This window comes from Aspergillus welwitschiae, assembly GCF_003344945.1.
Source record: "Aspergillus welwitschiae strain CBS 139.54b unplaced genomic scaffold BDQ94scaffold_57, whole genome shotgun sequence".
NCBI classification, from domain to species: Eukaryota; Fungi; Ascomycota; class Eurotiomycetes; order Eurotiales; family Aspergillaceae; genus Aspergillus; species Aspergillus welwitschiae.
Genome location: NW_020798751.1, coordinates 63,265 through 82,960, shown reverse-complemented (window position 1 = coordinate 82,960; position 19,696 = coordinate 63,265). Strand labels below are relative to the sequence as shown.

The 19,696-nt window shown below is 48.9% G+C and overlaps 8 protein-coding genes across 8 annotated transcripts; 4 read left to right on the top strand and 4 right to left on the bottom strand.

Moving 5' to 3' along the window:
* Nucleotides 1-1,559: 1,559 nt before the first annotated feature.
* Nucleotides 1,560-2,061, top strand: BDQ94DRAFT_112479 (uncharacterized protein). The gene has a single exon (XM_026763593.1). It carries the CDS (start codon nucleotides 1,592-1,594, stop codon nucleotides 1,934-1,936), a length of 345 nt encoding a protein of 114 aa, XP_026620574.1. The 5' UTR covers nucleotides 1,560-1,591; the 3' UTR covers nucleotides 1,937-2,061.
* Nucleotides 2,062-4,439: 2,378 nt separating this feature from the next.
* BDQ94DRAFT_153742 (uncharacterized protein) lies at nucleotides 4,440-4,842 on the top strand (the record flags this gene model as incomplete). Its single annotated transcript, XM_026768182.1, has 1 exon — nucleotides 4,440-4,842. The coding sequence occupies one exon, from the start codon at nucleotides 4,443-4,445 to the stop codon at nucleotides 4,665-4,667; it is 225 nt and encodes a 74-aa protein (XP_026620573.1). The 3' UTR covers nucleotides 4,668-4,842.
* Nucleotides 4,843-4,853: 11 nt separating this feature from the next.
* BDQ94DRAFT_184506 (uncharacterized protein) lies at nucleotides 4,854-5,288 on the bottom strand (the record flags this gene model as incomplete). Its single annotated transcript, XM_026774661.1, has 2 exons — nucleotides 5,129-5,288; nucleotides 4,854-5,097 (listed from the first exon to the last, which is right to left on the bottom strand). Exons 1-2 carry the CDS (start codon nucleotides 5,200-5,202, stop codon nucleotides 4,854-4,856), a joined length of 318 nt encoding a protein of 105 aa, XP_026620572.1. The 5' UTR covers nucleotides 5,203-5,288.
* A 1,048-nt stretch (nucleotides 5,289-6,336) lies between these two features.
* Nucleotides 6,337-7,178, top strand: BDQ94DRAFT_153737 (Con-6 family protein). The gene is made up of 3 exons (XM_026768181.1): nucleotides 6,337-6,705; nucleotides 6,761-6,910; nucleotides 6,974-7,178. The coding sequence occupies exons 1-3, from the start codon at nucleotides 6,662-6,664 to the stop codon at nucleotides 7,059-7,061; spliced, it is 282 nt and encodes a 93-aa protein (XP_026620571.1). The 5' UTR covers nucleotides 6,337-6,661; the 3' UTR covers nucleotides 7,062-7,178.
* A 2,776-nt stretch (nucleotides 7,179-9,954) lies between these two features.
* BDQ94DRAFT_163532 (uncharacterized protein) lies at nucleotides 9,955-12,839 on the bottom strand (the record flags this gene model as incomplete). Its single annotated transcript, XM_026769760.1, has 10 exons — nucleotides 9,955-10,079; nucleotides 10,241-10,394; nucleotides 10,537-10,671; nucleotides 10,708-10,839; nucleotides 10,987-11,198; nucleotides 11,326-11,523; nucleotides 11,580-12,110; nucleotides 12,145-12,149; nucleotides 12,277-12,459; nucleotides 12,820-12,839. The coding sequence occupies 10 exons, from the start codon at nucleotides 12,837-12,839 to the stop codon at nucleotides 9,955-9,957; spliced, it is 1,695 nt and encodes a 564-aa protein (XP_026620570.1).
* Nucleotides 12,769-13,073, bottom strand: BDQ94DRAFT_153734 (uncharacterized protein). The gene has a single exon (XM_026768180.1). It carries the CDS (start codon nucleotides 13,064-13,066, stop codon nucleotides 12,866-12,868), a length of 201 nt encoding a protein of 66 aa, XP_026620569.1. The 5' UTR covers nucleotides 13,067-13,073; the 3' UTR covers nucleotides 12,769-12,865.
* A 1,946-nt stretch (nucleotides 13,074-15,019) lies between these two features.
* BDQ94DRAFT_153733 (uncharacterized protein) lies at nucleotides 15,020-15,344 on the top strand (the record flags this gene model as incomplete). The annotated part of the gene is made up of 1 exon (XM_026768179.1): nucleotides 15,020-15,344. A coding segment is annotated over one exon (172 nt), but the record flags the coding sequence as incomplete, so codon positions are not given.
* A 2,309-nt stretch (nucleotides 15,345-17,653) lies between these two features.
* Nucleotides 17,654-18,767, bottom strand: BDQ94DRAFT_163531 (uncharacterized protein; the record flags this gene model as incomplete). Its single annotated transcript, XM_026769759.1, has 3 exons — nucleotides 17,654-17,656; nucleotides 18,252-18,431; nucleotides 18,501-18,767. The coding sequence occupies 3 exons, from the start codon at nucleotides 18,765-18,767 to the stop codon at nucleotides 17,654-17,656; spliced, it is 450 nt and encodes a 149-aa protein (XP_026620567.1).
* Between the last annotated feature and the right edge of the window lie 929 nt (nucleotides 18,768-19,696).

Genomic DNA, 19,696 nt, shown 5'->3' with positions numbered 1-19,696 from the left:
CTCTTCTCACGGGCCATCCAAGCCGAAGTCACGGGGGTTGACCAACACCAGCAGAACGGAGTCGCGGAACGAGCGCACAAGACGATCTACGATCGGGTTGGCCCAACGCTCGCGCATGCGGAGTTACGAAATTCTGGCCCGAGATTGCGCGAACCGCAGCCTTCCTGTCCAACCGGTCGCCCTCATCCAAACTGAACATGACTCCATATCAAGCGTGGTACGGCGACAAGCCGGACCTATCACGACTCCGAGTAATTGGATCCAAAGGGGAGTACTTGATTCCCCCCAGACTGAGGAAGAAACTCACAGGGCCAAAAACAAGGCCATGCATTTTACTAGGCTATGAGGGGAATATCAACTACCGTATCCTGCTGGAAGACGGACGAATCGTCGGGACCCCAAATGCTGAATTTCATGAAGTCCTTAAAGCTCCTTCCACACAGACCAGATAAGATGTGGTGGCCAGACGAGACGGCTTACCTGCGGTAACGGCTGCTGCCGCAGGGGGGAGCGAGACGGTGTGACTAATAAACCAACCGTCGGTAGGCATACGGCAAGCATCCGTGCCCGCCTCTGGGCGCTAATTATCGATGGCACCCCCGGAGCGGGCCCTACCTAAGTCGAGGAAAGATATCTCGCACCTTCGGCCTCGATCGAGCTACGATAACTCGCGAGTGCCACCCCAGTCGAGTGACGAAGACTCGCAGCCACCCGTTGCTGTACAGGGAGATAGGACCTTGTCGCCCACAAGGAGTGACGATACCTTTGGACCATTCGCAGATGATCCACAAGACATCGTCCAGAGGAATGATTCACCAACCGGCGGCGACCAGCAACAAGGCGACGCTCAACCAGGTCACGACCTAGGAGAATGGCAACTCTATCCAGAACTCCAGCATGACCATCCAATTCATACGGTGCGACCAGGAGCACTAGCACATCATCCTGAACTGAAAATGCGCGCTCCGCAAGTCACACGAGATATGTTTAGTGACAGCGACGAAGAGCTTGCGTTAATGAATATACCTGAAGAACATGTCATCCCAACATTCTTAACTGTGGCTGCAAAGGAGACAGAACCGTTTGAGCTAAAGACGCTGCACCAAGCAAAGAACGACGCAAACTGGCTCGAATGGGAAAGCGCCATGCGTGAAGAAGTGAACTCGCTCCACCAAAACAAGACGTGGGAGCTTGTTGATCCCCCGAAAGATCGACGGATCCTCAGTGGAAAATGGGTATTCAAACTCAAACGGGGACCGCACGGTGAAGTCATCCGCCACAAGAGCCGATGGGTCGTAAGAGGCTTCACACAAGAAGAGGGGTCGACTATGACCAAAAGTTTGCCTCCGTGGTCAAGCCAATGAGCTACAAAGCCCTATTCGCAATCGCGGCGGCGTTAGATCTCGAGATTGAACAAATGGATGTCAAGACGGCATTCCTGTACGGGTACATAGACCACGAGATCTACGTCGAACAGCCTCACCACATGACCCACGGCACATCCAAGGTCTGCAAACTCCGAAAGTCGGTAGATAACGCTTCTGGCTAACGTTATCGGCTCCTAGTGTTCTCGCACCTGGCCCTGCGAAATATGCCAAATAAGAGGAGGGTATGCATTTCTCGTCCAAGTCCCGATCGAGGGAGCTTGAGCACAACACCTACAGGAACTCGTACGAAATCGTCACAGAATCGAATGACTTATCTGAGCCAAGCTACTGGTGGGATAAAAATGTATGACGCTCGTGGAAGCGCATCTGACATGGCTCGCCGTGTGGATGTCCCAGTCCCGGGAGATAGTGGTGCTAAGCCTGGCTCATCCACTACGTGCCCTGAAGATGTTACTGCTCATGGGGAATGGTATGAGAATAGAAATAATGGGAACAGCACTCTCCCATCCGACATTGGCGACAATGCAGGCTGGGTAACCCCCATCTAGCGCAATCGCACTCCCGGACTCGTGTATGCCTGCAGACACCTCGACTGGGAATCCTACGGCAGATCCATGGTACTTAATGCCGTGGGCTATGGAACCAAGCTCGTGGGAGACATTGCCCGCATCTTTCTGGGGTTGGACCTGGTCTCAATCCGGGTATCTGACCGGGCCGGAGACCGACGGTTTCTCGTACCCGTCTATTCCTGCATCGCAGACGGCAGGGTGGCCCTTTGGATACGAGGGTGAACAGCCTCAGCATCCGAGCAGAAGCGGCGTCATGCCCTTTTGAAGAGACCACTCACAAGAGCTGTACCCTCCAGGTCCCTCTTTTGATGCACTCGGGCTCCCTTCTATTTTAAAAACTGCGCCACCGAGCTTCCTAAGACTTCCTCGCATGCAGCATGTTGAGGAAGGAAGCTTGGCGCTCCTGGCTGAGTATCCAATGCTACCGCCTCCCTGGGATCCATTGACGCCTGTTTCCACAGCATTGCCCATGACGGACTTCCACCGCCGCAGCTTGCATCAACAACGATCTGCACTCATCCATGTTCGAAACATCGAGTCGACAGTACCCCCCATGGCTACAGACTATGATGGATTACCAAGGGACTGAAGCCAGCCCGTTCGATAACGTCGGTGCCCAACAGACAGGAGTCATTGTGTAATGTCACGGTGGCGGAAGACCAGGTCGAGCATCGTCATTCGACCTAGTTGTGTGGCTCCAATGCTAACAAGAAACGGGAACCATCTGCGTAGTCGGAACGCGGAATTTTACATGCCTGGATGTATTTGGATTAAGATACAATATCGTTTATAATAAGTTGGTACTTTTCTACATACGGTTTCCAAGATCATATTGTAATATGTATTACTGTATGTAACCCCTTCCAGCCCCTTCTCTCGCGGGAAAAGGGCTTCATCCGGAAGAGAGTTCTAAACGAGTGGAAGGAAGAGTGGGCCAAGTCTACAAAGGGAGGGCACCTCCGCCAGATCGACAAAGCCCTGCCGGCAATCCGTACCCAAAGACTGTACGGACCGCTCCCACGGAACCGAGCATACCTACTCACACAACTACGGACGGGTCACGCGTGGTTAGCGACGTACGAGAAACAACATGGGTTCCGAGACGACGATAAATGTGTCTGCGGAGTGCGAGAGACGGTAGTCCACGTACTGGTGGACTGCCCGAAACTCAGCGACCGGCGACAACAACTACGGAGGAAGATTGGACCTGCGTTTAGCAGCATTTCAAGCATGCTAGGAGGGCAAAAAGGTAAGGAAGGTAAGGCACAAGTCGCTGAACAAGACCACAGCACCCTCGGGGCTGTACTGGACTTTGCAGAAGCGTCGCAGAGGTTTTTTGGTTGTGCGCCCTGGGGGGCTGCAGAACAGAATACTAGGCAACTAGGCTAACATAGGCCTTGATGAGGCTCTAAGTTCGTCAGGAAAGTAGTGGTTTAATGAATATAAGGAATATATAGAGATAGGTAGATAGGGAGATCCTGCATATCGCTTTAAATTGCGAGGGGTCAGAGTATGAATACAAATACACACACACACACACACACACACACACACAGAGAGAGAGAGAGAGAGAGAGAGAGTAATATGCCTAAGACGGCCTCAACTTCGATTCGAAAACGGGGCCTAAGGAACAGCCATGACGGGTCACTATACGAAACCTCGCCGCTATCACCTTTGTCCTCTGGACCAAATGAGCTGGTATCAAAAAACTGAGGTCCTACTCACGGCAAGAGTGTTAGCCTATGAATTTCATCATCGTCAACATCATCCTTTAACCCGCGACGGATTCTGTCAGTCAATCCGAGCCTTTGTGTGAAGCAAACTGTGCACAATGTTATCCGAAGCATTTCGGGCCAATGCTCACAGACTGAAGCTGTAAGATCTTGATGGCTATTTTTAAGATGGTTCAGCATGGCTCTGTCAGAGTTGAAACTCCTATGATCGCTTGTAGACCGTTCACATTCGAAGCAATACCAGATATGCCCATGGTCGTCCATGATTCCCGGGCGTCCAGGCCTTCTGATAAAATTAACGTGGTGCTGCTTTCGTAGATGTTCGATTAGATCCGCATCACCCCAACAGCTGGCGTAAAGCAGCTTTGACAGACCTGCTTGTTCAGGCCACTGTCCTGGTTTTCAGTCTACTTAACTCTTAAGAAGTATCTTCCAGATATTAAGGTCCCGGCCAAAATCTCTCACCCCAGGTATCTCCAGGTTTGCTCCTTAAGCATGCATCACCAGTATTTCAGCTAGAGCAGCTTCACTTCTGTTAAATAACCGCAGGTTCTCAGTATAAGTGGGATAGTGAAGAAGGGTGGAACCCTCCTCACTAGGACACCACTACTTTGGCCATTTAACTAGAGGTCCCCTGTGCGAGTAAGGTAGCTGATTTCCGTCTCTTTGCACACTGACATGTGCATCCGTCTTCTCAAGGCTACATAGACAGTCTTGTCAAGTTCTCACCACTTGTCCATCACAGCCATTATATGCCACGCCTCACAGTGAATGTTTCCCTCCTTCACGTTACTGGCCGAGATCTCTCTCGACTAGCCGACCGTGTCTTGTCCGCAAATGATATGTACGAGAAAAGCGAAACAGTTCGCCAAGCCGACACCGCCCGCCGCATTACCAACTGTGGCGTACAGTGGCAATCCCCTATTTTTCGATTCAATCAACATAGGGAGAGTATCTTTACGCCGATATCCAGCTGACAAGTTTATGGATGTTGAACATGCCAGATATTCAGAGTGCGGCTACCTGTAAGGCACAATTAGACCTAAGCTACCATTAGGAAGTTTGTGGGGGCGATTCCAGCGTATAGAGGGACATGTTGGTTTGATGTGTGGAACAAAAAGGGGTTGCTCCAAGTCCGTCCGCCCTTCCTCCACTAGTTGAGCCTACTGACATCGATACGATTCATGAATCCTCGTCGCAATGGGGGAATCCACTCGGTACAGCTCCTGCTGCCGCATCGAAGGTCTTCCGATGAGAAGATCATATTCAACATCTTCTACAACGTAGAACGCTGTCCGGTAAGGCTTGCTGCGCCCACAGAAAGACCACTGAACTTCTGCAATTCCATCTGGTATGCGATCTTGACGTCCCAAAACTGGGACAGGAGCCCCGCGATAAGGCTCGATGCTCGTCCCAAGTCTCTCGTGTCTCTTTCGACATGACGTTGGTATCTGCGTGGAAACTAAGCCTCATGTATCGACGGAGCTGCTTCTTTCCAGGCGGACCGGCCATGACGTCTCAGGCAAAGTCGCACTGATGATGATGATGATGATTTCATACGCTTGCCCCTCGCCGTCAGTTAGAAACCTGAACTGAGGTACAAGTGTGATGATATATTCACTATCGATGGGGGTAAGTAGAGCTATTTATAGCTATAGTGTTGCCTTGTCTGGTCTCACCGCATATCCTGATCAGGCTACCTCTGGTAGCCTGTCAGATCCATGCAAGGTACACATCATAATCGGATATCACATCGTATCATCTGACCTGGGATCCAACTTTCGGCGAGGGGCCAGCGTATGAATCATCATCATCATCATCGTCATCATCACTGTAAGAATCGCGTCATGACGAGTGGATATACTCTGGCAAGTACTAGTCCCCAGCACCGCCTAGAGGCGGCTGGCCATAGCTGGGGTGTCTCAGAACGGGGTCCTAAGAACAAAAGAACCTGTTCATCTGGGAACGGTCCAAGGCACAGGTGATATGACTTGGGGCCCGTGGCCACTGTGGATCATAATAAAGTTCTTCCACATTGGCCGAGAGAAGAGATGCAGAAGATGGGTGATTGCGATAGGCAAAACTACCGGGTTCCACATTCTTTAGGAGTCGACAATAATAGATCTGACATCGCGAGGGATTTCAATAGAGAGCTGGGGAATTCATTCGAATATTCAGTAGTCTCCCCGTTATGCTCTGCTACAAACTCATCAGAGAACTTGACCTACTCCGCTACCCGTAGTTTCTTCCTCGCTTATTTTAGATGAAAAATGGTCCAGGAGCAACGGTTCTTGTGCAGAAGGATGTATAAGAAAGATACTATGGCTCGTAGTATGTTGTGTCCGCTTCAAGAGGGACAAAAAAGCAAGGTTTGTCTTCCCCACTCATGCTCAGATTGTGGACAACAGGAAACAAATTATACAGTAATAATGCACCTGAATATAACTCGTAGTCAGGTATGAAAACTTGATCCTCTCCAATATAATCTCGGTACATTATATGATCCTTAGTGACATCAGAGAGTTCCAGAGTTTCAGTCTCTACGTCATCCTTGCGCAAGTGACCTTATCGCATCCCGAACGGGAAATGCTCGCTGTTCGGCCACCCATCAATAATCGGCCATCGTCCGCCACAATAGCCTTTCATCAACAGATATAAGCATTGGCTCAGTTCGTTACGGAGCGTGACTTTCAAGTTACTTACGACGTCTATTCTTGGGTAAGGGTTTGGCCTTCGGAAGGTGGTCTTTGTCCGTGAGAAAGTCATTAGTAATGACCAGTGCTTGTCTCTCTGGTTACACTCAAATTAGATCATCGAATATTAACTAAGTTCTTCTATGATGCATCCAATCATCCACACTGACGTAAGTGTCGCGCATGCCTACATCGATTGTTATATAACAGGCTGACCCAACGTTGACAACATGTCCTGATTCTGATGCACTCATAATCTACGCCAACCATCTTTCTCAATGTCTACTGAGGAGAGACTAAACGCCATGCGCGGCTACAAAGCGTCAGTTTCACGAACCCTTTTGTTCTTCAGTCGGGTACTTATGCCATAAAAACAGCACTCTGAGCAATCCCCACACCTCTGATGAAGCCAAACAGAACGCTCAGGCAATGCTGGAACAGCTTGGAGGAGACCAGCCTCGCGATGAACTATACGATCAGACCGAACGTGGAAAAGATCCTAGTCGTTTTATGGGCGGATTAAAGGCGTATGGAACATTTCCCACTCTGGTCTTTCAATCTAAGCAATACTAACTTCTGTGAAATCGAAGCGCACGTCACAATCCGAATGTGACGGACTCTGGCCGTCAGAAGGCGGAGGAGAAGTTGAGGGACCGGAACGAACTTCCAGAGGAGTAATTGGTCGTGCAGGTGTATTTTAGGCATATGGGTATAATCTAACGATTTATCCAGAATGTATAGTTACTTCCATAGTACTATATATGAAGCGTTATAATGATACGTCTGAAAACAAACCATCTATTTTAATATGACGAGCGAGAGCATTCATAAGGCGCCATGATGTATCATATGTGTTATAGTACAAAATGATGAACAACTCCTCCAGAAATCTTATGAGTGCTCTGCGACCTATATTTCTGTATTTGAGTATGGATACTAATGGTCCAGTTCGCTACCGCGACTCGACATCCATCGGAAGGGTCAAGTTTAAACGCAGTTACTTACCCGTTGTTAATAACTAAGAAACTTAGCGGACCGGCCGCATAGCCACCGACAGAATTGTGTTCAAGTACTTGAAGCTGAAGTGTACCTACCCAGAGAAGACCATCTCCATCTCTTTCTCACCTAGCCCACAATGAACAATACAGAGCCAACTGCGCTCGATCATGTGACGCTGCAGAATGGTGGGAGAACGCTAACTTTCAACGGTTAGCAATCAATATAAAGCAGTCAAAGCTTGATTCTCCCCCAACGGTACCCGACCTACACCATGAAATCGGGGGTCTACGACAAGAGCTTGCTTTCCATCAAGAGGCACTCATGGCCTTGAATCAGGTATTCAACGATGCGCACGGAGTATCTCAATCAATCCGGGAAGCTTTGCTTCGAGCATCGAACCAGCATAAGCTGTGGCATGCATCCCTTATAATATCTTCAACTATTAAACACGCCAAAAAACGACTATAGTCCTCAAGCATGTGTCTGAAAAACTTGCGGCTCTAGAAAGAGATCTACTCTTCTCATATAGCGTCAGCTAGACGATATACATAGAAAGGATTATAGTATTGTCTCAGCACTATGGAGCGGTTATTTATGTTGGAATATTTATAAATGTATAATGCTGGCACGGAAGTGAGGGTTATTACCCGGCGTTTATTATCTCTCATCTGGTGTGCAGGGTCTTTTCTGAGTTAGCCTCATTTACGAATCAGGTAATTATTGCCTTTTAGTTCACTTTTTCTGTTCCTTTCTTCCTTCCTTCCCTTCCTTTTTGAAAGAAAGTAGTTTTCACTACAATCTATATCAACCTCAAGCCGAATCACACAGGCAGGTATAGAAAATAGAATATCCTCCTTATTAATGATTGTCTTGCAACTAGCAAGGCTACTCTACCAGTTCTAGGATAGAAATTTGCGGTTCCGGCCTGTTAGGAGACGTGAAAATATACATTATATGCATATTGTGCTCAAAATGGACTCACATTCAGATCAAGTCATATGTGCAAAGCTTACAATGCTACAATGCTACAATGCTACAATGCTACAATGCTACAATGCTACAATGCTACAATGCTACAATGCTACAATGCTACAATGCTACAATGAGGTACTTGCCATGCCACCAATATCACCGGAGCAATATACATATAAATATTATCTAGGAAGACCCTCCATCAACGCCAAACCATCATTCAACCTGGAAACATGCATCTTTTTATTATACGTGGATGCAGGAACATTATGGCGTCTGTGAGAGCCATTGCGTTAGGGGTGAAGGTGTAGAGGAAGCGTTGGACTGGGAGATACTGAGAACAGAAAAATGACACATACAATCGGCGAGGAAGTGGAAAAGTACGGGGTGCGGGCCGTGCGGCGGTGTCGGTCACATGACAGGCTGTCTTTTCCATGCCTGCCTCTTAGTACACCGGGGCATATCCGGTAACGACCACAACAAAATAATTAGCTAGAGGCGGAGATTACGTTCTAAACTACTAGTATGGGGGCTAAGCATATTAGTTTGGCTGACACTGAATAAGGTCCGAGGTGTGACTGGAACCAGCCGACGGCATCCTTGACCCGCGGATCAATCTTGGTCGGCCACGGCATAGATTTGGTCCCCCCAATAAGCACTAGGCAAAGTAGTTGCCAACCGTACGATGTAACAGGGCACCTGGACCCTCGAAGAAAAGATGAAAATGCGGCCCCCACCTGCATGGCTGAACCTAATATAGTCTCCGTAATTGCTATTTCCGCTCCATCTTTCCTGGCTGAATGCTAGAGCATCATCGGGCTGTCACTTCTTCAATCCCACTCCTTATGCCAATCAGTTGAGCGTTTTCCCCGTCATGGTGTGTTCTTCTCGCGGATTTTTCTGGGATCCGCCACTGTCCTCGCCGGGTTCGCAAGCTGGTCGCTAGTCTGTCTGATTCTCAATGTCCGAGAGGCTCGGTCAACAGGCCTTACGTATGTGATTTTACCCTGCTCCTTGCTGGGGGGCCCATGGCTGTTATACCGCAATCAATCCAAAAATTAGAAAGTGCCTACGTTACCCAAATTCAAGAGCCCGGACTTGCCCGCCAGCTCCGTGATCCGTGATGTCAGTGGTAGTCTCTCCACCGTTCGAGGCACTGGTAGCAGAAGCCATGCCGACAACTGCATGAATGGGGCGTATAGAATCAAGACGAACATGTACACGGCTTTGTATCCATAATGAGACAGAATTTAGTTCGTGTAGCGTAACAAAGCGAGTTGCAAGGCTGAAGTGACATTCCGGTGGACCGCTGAATCACACCCTAACAAGCCCGAACAAGGAACATACCAATGCAGAAACGCCAGAAGAGACGGGGAAACTCCTTACTGGCCGGGTAATATGCCAGCAATCTACATTCGATTTCAATAGGCGAAGTGAGCAGGCGCTTGTGTATTGCTAGGAATACAGCTCGACCGTACGTGCTCAAGCACGCTTGACCATTCCCACAACAACAAGGGAGCCATCGCTCTACACTCTTCTCGCCAACGCACAACCCTTGGCTTTCATCAAAGTGATACAGTGTCTTGTACCACGCGTTGATCTACAGGCACAGCCCCGGGACTCCTGATCTCCATTGGTACATAGACAATATATCCTGCCGCAAGGCTCTAAGCTCGGTATTCACCTTCCATGCGCACGAGAGTGCAGCAGCACCGATCGAGAAGCCTTTCGGAAAGCTTTTTTTAACATGGGTCAGTTGCGTACTTGGAATTCCAGGCAACACACGCCCGGGAAGTCAAGGGGAGAAAAGGTGGGGAACTGGGCATACGAACTTGAAAGTCCGTGCTTAAGGTCACGATGGAAGCTCCATGCGCGCGGATAATTACTTTCACAGGCTTCCTCCACCGACGGGTTCGGCCCAACGAGAGGCATTCGCTCAGCAAACAAAAGGAGCACGAGACTGCCGCGGAACAGATAAATCCCCACCAAGTAGGCCATGAATGACAGCTCCGGGTCGATAGAGAGAACATAGGAAATTTGCTGGGCGGCAGCAATTGAATGAGAGGCGCATTCAGAGAATTGTGCGGAGGTGATCCAGTCCCCATGGTTTTCCAGCATGCTGGTGGCATCATTCCCCATACAGCATTACAAAGAGAACCTTGATAATTTATGAGGCGTATACCATTGTCATCTCGGAACGTGGAGCCGCTGAGGAAGGTCGAGAGGCGTTTGCTGTCCGATCTACATCGCATATCCATTCGGAAATACAGTGATGGCAATTAGTAAGCGCGGTGGCGATGGCGCTGACTACGGCATGCTCGTCAAACTTCATTCATGGATGGTGGCGCCAAACATGCAGTTCGATGATATCTCCCAGGATAGACATCAAGGGGAGGAAGTACTCAAAGAGCCCAGTTCCCGAAATGACGGTTGGCGGGCCGTATGTCCTCGAGGGTAGGGTGTCAGCTGTAAAGCCGTCCAACCTCTACCAGGAAGATTCTGGTAGAGGCGCAAGCACTTCACATTCGGCGTGGAGGAGATGAACGGCACGATCGTGAGATACGGCCAAGTGCCGATCCAAGGCATAAACCAATCAAAAAGCCCGCCGTTATTCTTCTTGTTTCTCAATGACCTGAAGTGATCTCGGTTCGGGCTGGCCAGTCCGCAAGGGATCCTTGTGAAACCCAAGATACCTGATCAAGCGAAGTGTTTTGTTCCACCACTTCAAGCAGTCTGACTTGTATTCGCCACCGGAAATGACGATAGTCAGGAAGACGAACGTGAGGACATCATCTACTGTAGGGGTAGGGCCAGTCCCGAAGGTCCTGCGAGCGCGGTCTGGGTCTCCAGCATCAAGGGCAGAGACACAGTCGCTTTATAACTGCCGGGCCCCCAGCTCCAATTGTTGGCCGCTGCCTACTGTACATTCTCTTCACCCCGGATGGATGGGAGGGTGCGGGTATACACTTACCGTTTACGCGATGCCAATTTTCCGGGTCCAGGCGCTGCAGTAGGGACATCACCAGGCAGTAAAGATGATCAACAAATCGTGCTCGTGATCCTGGAATGTAATACAGCCTCCCATATGCTGTGTGTGCTGCACACCAAAGCATTGTTGCCAGGAGCGCTGGGGAAGTCGGTCGCGGCTGGATCGGATCCAAGACCGCAGCTTTCCGAAGCACGGAGGAAGATTGTAGGGGCTGTGGGAAGATCCAGCGGACTCACCCGGCTCAGTAAAGAAGATTTCGAGCAAACTGCAAGCTTCCCCTGGGCTCATAACGCTCCTTAGGCGAGGCAGGAGGGGCTCGAGACATGGGAAGCGGCAGCCCGCGGGCAACGACGTGCTTGACGCCGACGTTGCCGTAGCATCCGGGGAGGTTAGCGCCAACGTGAGAAATCGAGGGATTGGGGTCAGCGCAGTTGCCCCTGATTCGGGGTGTGGCAAGTCGAATGTCCGGGGAATATTGGCCTGGTAGGTTGCGAAAGTGGCCTCGAGACTATTCATACTCACCGGCTCGTGAGAGTCTGCTAGCCCGTGGCCCATCGAAAGCAAACCCGAAAACGCTGGCACGCCATCTGTCGAGGTCTCTTCGCGGGCTGGTCCAAAGGAAGTTGGATGAATGCTTCGTAAATACGGAGGGCTCGGTACCTCCAGATCGCAATGGGCCCCAGCCGGTAGCGGACTCGGGTGGTTGACGGCCGCTTTGCGGCCTCGTTTCTTGAACTTGCGTTGATATTGACAGGGACGCCCTAGCGCTATATTGAACCGACCACGTCAGAAAGGACGGACCAACCCTTCCGGTGGCAGAGATGGAATGGGGATTCACAGCTTACCTTTACAGCGATTGCTGTTGAGCATTACCGTGAGTAAGGTCCAAGCTATCAGAGCCAACGGGTCAACGTGTTGATGATTTTTTCATACCAGGGCAAATTCCCGTCGCAGCGCGTGCGGGAGGAGTTATACGGGTTGCAAGCGCGGCCAGTCCTTCTCCGGCTCATAACAGACCCTGGAGGACGCAAGATAAATGCGAAGAGTATAGAGCCTGGCAGTTCCCGAGTGAGATTACATGGTAAGAAGGTGATATAAAAGAAGAAGAGAGTGTAGCTAGGGTGCACTGTCACTGGGCTCGAGCGGTAGTTTTGGCCCTGCATCCTTCTCCCCCGCTTTCTCATTCCTATGCGGAGATGATTGGCAGCCATCGGGCTAATGTGGTACGAGTACATGCCCCGAATTCCCCACCCTTCCCGGCCAAATTCAGTGCAGATTTTCCTTGTGCTTGTGCTCGGAACAAGGCATGGCGCCACTGTCGTCCAACTTTTCCCCGCTTTCCCCTTGATTGGGTGCGCATTTCGACTTGCTCTTTCCATGGCAACGGGTACAGAGATCATATGACACATTACATAGTAAGCTTATCTAGTTCAACAATTCCATGACACTTAGTAGTCATGTCAGTTCCCTTCTTACTCTTCATTGTCGTCTTTCATGACTCGCTCTTCTGTAAGAGAAAACCCTAATTCGTGCCATACACCACATCCTGCCGGCGATCGGCAGACTCAACGACTAAACTGTCCACTACTCTATTCCCGGTAAGGTTCCCTGATACCGTCGTCTGGGACGGCGCTAGCAGTTTAAAATATCCCGTCCAGTCACTGGGCCACGCCGGCAAGACACGGATCTGGGTGTTATTCCTGGCAAAATTCTGCATTAACATCTCCTGGAGCCCGATTGCGGCGCTGCCATAGTGATTGATGTCCGGGCTCCAATCATAATTGGGGCCTTTGAAAGTAGGGAATCAGTACGTTCTGCTGTCCGATAGTCGGGAGATCGTGTTCGCCTTGGCCGAGTCGGTCAACCCCATTCGCGCCCGCCAGATCTGATCTTGGCGCCAGCCACTATACCACGAGGTCAGTAAGGAATGGAGCAATAGTTGACCGATACTAGACCGGGGCCATATCATACTAGGTGCCATGATATCCAGCGGATTGACTGTCATTGAAATACGCATGCATCGCATGACTGAGATTGGTTGGCTGGCCAAGGCCATACTCGCTCCAAGCTGCAAGGCAAGAGGGTGACTAGAGTCAGCGCCTGCTCCGTCTGGAATTCTCCTTTGAGGGGTCAAATACTCACGAAAGACGGGGTACATTAGCTGTAGACTCGCTGTTGACTGTAGTAGAATAATTTACGGCAGGAGATATGCAAATAAACACTGCGAACAAACTAGATCAGTAAGGTGAATTGGGGGTGCCTGTATAGTAAGCACAGCAGGAAGGCGGGCCTACCAGAAGAGATTCGGGGATCCGTAGGACTGTACTCATTTAGAAGAGCGAAGGCCTGCCCTTGGCTACAATATCCATTGCTGTTTTCCGCCAATGGGTTGGGGCTTCCACTGGATTGATCTACGACCGCTGACTTGAGATCACCATGCTCTGTGATTCCACGGCCCTTTGGCGGTCAGCAGCTCGGCACGGGACGGGATGGTAGGATTTGGGGTGGCGATCGAGAAGCAGCCACCTCGATATCGAAAATTGAATATTAAGACGTTCTCCGTGACATTGTGTGCAAGATCAGAACAGAATCCACTCTCTGCAGAGCTAGCGACTATAGCACATACGCTGAACGGGCTGGTGGGACTGAGAGATTTCAGGCTCAGGTTGCTCACAAGCAACAAAGCAGCGGCCCTCACGATACGGATCCCTCGACAACAGTCAGGCCAGGAGTTCGTCTGCCAGACATACAAGTTGATAAAATAACTGCGGAGAAAAGATAACCATATCAAGATTCTTTGGGTCCCTACCAGCGAAGACAACAAATTACTGGGCCTAGCTAAGGAGCAGGCCAGAGCCGCGACCCATGAGGGTGCTATGCCACAAGCGCAGGTCTCCAGAATGAAATCAATAACCTTGAATCTTGCGCGATCCCAAGCAGCCACCACGAAAACCTTGCCAGAGGACGTAGGAAGACACGTCAAACGAGTGGATGCAGCACTCCCCCGAAAGCACATCAGACAGCTGTATGATGGATTATCATGGCAAGAAGCAACCGTGCGGGCTCAACTCCGGACCGGCATGGTAAGACTGAATGGGTATCTTTACCGGATCAATGTCGCGCAGACAGACCAGTGTGCATGCGGACAAGCAAGCGAAACCGTGGAGCATTTTCTCTTCCAATGTCGGAAGTGCACTACGTAACGGATTGCACTGCTACAATGTACTCGAAGTCAGCGGGACAATCTCTTCTTCTGCCTGGGCGGGAAACCGCCTTCCGTTAACCAGCTATGGACTCCGAACTTAGAGAGAGTACGAGTCTCAATACGATTTGCAATCGCCACGGCCCGACATTGTCTAGCCACATCGACCAATACAATGATACCCTTCCCCTAACTCACTTACACCTACCACCTTGTGCCCCAGAAGGTAGACTCGCTTCAACTGCTGAGAATAGGATGGTTAACACTTGAAGAAGCGCCTTCAAGCCAGTCTATTAACATAAATACTGACCTACAGGGATTCCTATGATATTGACAGCTGAGAGGACATATACCGAAAGGATATATGTATGGTCTCGAAGGAGATACAGCAGATGTACATCAGAATTAGTGCTGATGGTTTAGTGATAGTTGCCCTTTAGGCGGAGCCGCCGGGCGTTAATGAATTGCGTGTTGTAGCTCGCAATCTCTATTTGACGTGGCCACAGAGGGCAAAAAATGTACTCCATCGAGCGCAAACCTCGATCGAAAGAATCTCTACGAACCAAGTATCGGCTTCTACAGAGGGATATTAGACGACACTGCCCTCCGCTTCGCAGGTCCTCCTCGCGGCGCAGGCGGCGAATCCCCAGGCCACCGGTTCAAGATCGGCGAGGCGCTTGGCTCAATCATGTCTCGATCAGCACCCCCACCCCTTCCCAGTACAATCCAGGCGGGAGCCCTCGGTCGATGGGCGTGAGGCGACCAGCCCCTGCACGCGTCGCCGGTCCGCAGCACGACGGTCAGACAGCGCCGATGACCCAAGGTCGGCAAGCGATTATCAAGACCCCAGCTGGACGCGAGACAGGCAGGGGTGCGACTCGTCGGCAAGTTGAGCGTTCGTTGAACCACCTCGGCAAGAGCCATGTCCCCACGGGACAACCGCAGCAGTGTGGTATGTTAACGTTATTTGGGATAAGACTTGAGAAAGCAGGAGGGACCCCTTCTCGGTTGTTGAGTGCGCCCTCCACCATCGATTTGTTATGGAAATCACTATACCGCATCTCCGGCCGCTCCAGGCTGTAGGCATGAGAGGGAGCGAACAACATGGGGTGCGAAAAAGCATTTGACCCCAAGCCTGCCGTCCATGTATTTGCCTAGTTTTAGGCGATTATTCGTCTCTTCCCAGTCGTTCAAGATAGCCCTCCCCCAGCTCGTTGCAACTCGGTCGTAGAAACCATGTAATACACAAAGTATAAGGAGGTATATCCAAGATCAACTTTTCTGCGCGAGTCTCTGGCATGCCGACAAAAAAACCAACATTTTCCCTGCCTCATCGACAACACGAACCTCATTCTGTATTTTTTTCAGTGCACGAAAGGGCTCAGAGATTGGAAACTGACTTGCATCTGTTCCAGTTCCCGCACCGGTATGGGCGCGGCTGTGTTGGATTGCATACGGCGGATGTTGACTTGTCTGGTTGGGGGAATAGGCAGAGAGAAAAATATATGATTGCGATGGAAGAGTCCCGCCAAGGTCATCAAATTTGTTATAGTTTGTGAGATTAGAATATAAACCGCGATTTTCAGATGTTGACCCAGCTGTGATTAAGTCACGGCCATTTCTAGGCATCAGGTCGTATCAACTTCGTATATCTGTTGAGCAGCGGTATTTAATCCAAGTGAGTGTTACTCTTGGCGACTTCCACTAGTGTCAAACAAGTCTTTCATCGTTTGGGGGGCATATAGAAAGATTTCAATCTACCTGCATTATGCGCCAGGTATTGGATACATAGCCACGGCCTCGGTCTGCACGAGCAGGATCTGTATAAGACTGTGCCGCGAGACGTCCTATGGGGGACTTGAACGTGGTAAAACATACCGATTCGGCGATGTCATCTAGATATATCTCCAAGAGTCCACAAATTCCGCGTATCACAACAAAAGCCTAAACTTCCCCAAGTCGTTTGTGTGTGAAATTGCTACCGGTGAAATTGATACCGGAAGCCATCTTGACACCATTGCCCTCTTAGGTCTCTATGCTGTGGAGTCAATCAAGTTGTTGAAGCCGACTGAACACCGATTGTTTCGAGCATGCCACCCTGTTCAAGATCTTGCTTAAGTCTCTGACTACGAATCTTGGTTGTATCACGAGATTTTGCACTTTAAGTTGGACGAAATAATCCAAGACGCGGTTAGATGCCTGAGGCACCGAGGAATTGTTTCGCGCCACTTTACAGGAGTATCGGTTCTTGGTTACCACCTTCTGAAAGGAGCTGAGGTAACAGCTCAACACGTAAACCAACATAAGGATAAAGAACATGATTATAATATATTCTTTACATTTCATCTATCCCGTCAAATTTCTGTATACGAACCTTATCTCGACTTAACACCAATATCTATGTCCCGAAACATCACGAACACTCTATTAATTCTGCAGATAGCTATATAGAGCCCCGGTCCCCCTTGCCCTCTTCGTCGAAAAGAGATTTTGAAATAAGAGAGTTAGAAATGCAGTCTACCGCATGACATGATTGAGAGCGCAATTATGGCAACTCTGCCGATCGTCGTACCAAGTGCAATATACTGTTTTTAATTGTTGAGGAGACAAAACTAAAATTTTGAGGTAGCTATAGCTCTCTTTGATCCTGAATAGTAATTTATCGAACTAGTAAAAGTATCTCCATCACCTTCTCGGAGGGAGTTGAGAAGCTATGATAGTAGATTCGGATATCGAAAGAACCGATATTAGTAATTAATAGTGGCATCGCCAGTGATTGTGTCATGCTTGAGAGCGCCCGTGACTGTATCCCACAGCTTGATGGTATTATCATCCGAGCCAGATGCTAGTAGCTGGCCGTCGCCTTAGGAGGCGACCGAGCGAACTGAGTCATGATGGCCCTCCAGCGTTTGCATTTCTGTATCCCAATACTCTTCTACCTTTGGATCTCTAGATAATCAAGCAGGAAGTTCTCTCTCAAAGGTCTCTTTGATAAGTGTTTTCTGTGGTGCAAAATCAGGCTAGAGCTGTATACTTGCAATGGTGCCATATTAATAATTTGTGCACATTTAAGAATGGATCTGCGTGCATCTACTATAAAGACATGTATTACTTTACTGAAATTGTTCTAGATTTCCTCTTAGTGTTAGTCTGTCGGCTGCCAAAAGCTAGTTCTTTACTTACTTTCATTAGTTGGAGTAATGAATTTACTGCAACTATGGTTTCAGATATTATCCCCAGAATGCCCATGGCTTCAAATCAATGAAGGAAGTGTTCTTTTAGGAATATGAGTACTTGGTCAAGAATTCTGTCTGGTGCTGGGCTTTGAGTTAGAAGGTAAATCCAGTAAAGACAGGCGTACTGAAGGGCGGCTGGAAGATATCTTGCTATAGAATTCGGGTGTATTTCTGTTCGGCTGGTCCTATAAATTGGCAGTTCGCAAGTCTTTTTTTTTTTTTTTTTTTTTTTTTTTTTTTTTTTTTTTTTTTTTTTTTTTACTATGTTATGATCCCTATCCCCATAGAATTGTTCTTCAATGAAGGCACACCGAGCTAACAGATCCGCCAGGTACCCTGATGAGTTAAATATACCCCCCGGAGGTCTGCATCGGTTTTAGCTATATTAGTCATTAGCTATATTATTAGTCATTAGCTATATTATTAGTCATTAGCTGGTTGTCTGGCTTGGCTTGGTGCAAGGACTGTACCGTTAATCCAAGGGATATTATCGCCCAAGCACTGGGAGCGTATCTAGTTGGATCAAATTTTGTAATTTTATTGACAACATCCTGTAAAGACAGCACTGCGTTTAACATCCAATCGGCTGTGGCCCCAATGCTATCTATTCTCTTTTTTTCCTTGTACTGCGCCTTTGTTGCCTCAACTATCTTGTTTAATATCTCTCTTGTTCATGTATGCCAGCATCCTGAGACTTTGTCCCGGTAAGCGGAAAGTACTGTTATACTGTTCGGGTTGCTCTCTGTTAACCCCTCGTACTCCATCTGCCAGAACCCCTTCGTGTTGTGGTTGCTGGGTTGGGAAATGTCATATTTGGAATTGGCAGGGCCGCATTTTGCGTCCGGATTTGCGGTGATGACTGATGTGCTTGATTTCGGAGCAATGAGAGGTGTATCTTTGTCCATTTTTCGCCCTTTGAAGACAGTCTTCCAGTGTCCGAAGAGGCTGTGTCCTGTACTGTGGACAGAATCACTGGGAGTATCCATAGTCACATCGGCGGAATCGCTTTGCAATGAGATCTGGTCGCAGAGATGCGTGGTAGATGTAACTGGGAAACATAAGTTAGACAGTAAGAAGGGCAAGAACCACGGATAATCTGGCTATTTCCGGGGGATAAATAATGGCTGAAAACAGGGGAATGGTTTTCAGCCAGCCATTAGCTGCAGAGAGGCCCGATTTTGACGCGTCGTGCTTGTTTGCTTTTTCTCTGATTGAAATTGGTGGTTCATAGCTCTTTCGAAACTTGAATACTGGATCTGGCAGTGGAACTCAAAAGAACCAAAAGTTGAATGATGAAACTTTTCACACCAGACGGTTGGTGCGCCTTCCTTAAACCTCAACTGATTCGGAGAGAGAAGGCGGTTCAAACTCCCACCAGAGATGGTTTACCAATGGCGACTACCAGTGCCCATGTCCACGCCAGGATTATACTTGGAAGGGAGAAGTACCCTCCGAGGAGTTGGGCTGAAAAGCTATACAAAGACAGCATCGTCCAAACTCGTACCAGAATGGTCAATGATATAGTTATCAGGTGTGTTCTAGACGATTAAATAACGACTACACGGTCGAAACCCGGCGGATAGGAACAACGACCTATGGAGAATTGAAGGAGAGCCAAAGTTAACGCCGGCTAGCCAGCTAAAAGATGCAAAAGTGCAATTTTGACATGGGAATATTACTAAAAGCTGATTGATTATTACCCACTAGAGCGGATAAGTATCCGAGATATAGCCAGCCATGATTCTAATGCCTTTTTGTGATTTACTTAAAAGAATTTGCCTACAAAATATGCTTTGCACTCAATACATCATAACATCGGTGCATAAGCATGTGATAAGATCATAAGACTGACTTTCAGTCACGTGGCATGACTAGTATGGAAGCCGCGAGAGGATTCATTTCACTAAGCTTTCTC

Bases quoted from the DNA above. Each gene is read 5' to 3' on its own strand.
- BDQ94DRAFT_112479 (XM_026763593.1), top strand. From the start codon at position 1,592: ATGCCAAATAAGAGGAGGGTATGCATTTCTCGTCCAAGTCCCGATCGA.
- BDQ94DRAFT_153734 (XM_026768180.1), bottom strand. From the start codon at position 13,066: ATGTTAATGCAGAATTTTGCCAGGAATAACACCCAGATCCGTGTCTTG.
- BDQ94DRAFT_153737 (XM_026768181.1), top strand. From the start codon at position 6,662: ATGTCTACTGAGGAGAGACTAAACGCCATGCGCGGCTACAAAGC. The intron at 6,706-6,760 runs GTCAGTTTCACG...CCATAAAAACAG, and splicing joins GCCATGCGCGGCTACAAAGC to CACTCTGAGCAATCCCCACA. The intron at 6,911-6,973 runs GTATGGAACATT...GTGAAATCGAAG, and splicing joins TTTATGGGCGGATTAAAGGC to CGCACGTCACAATCCGAATG.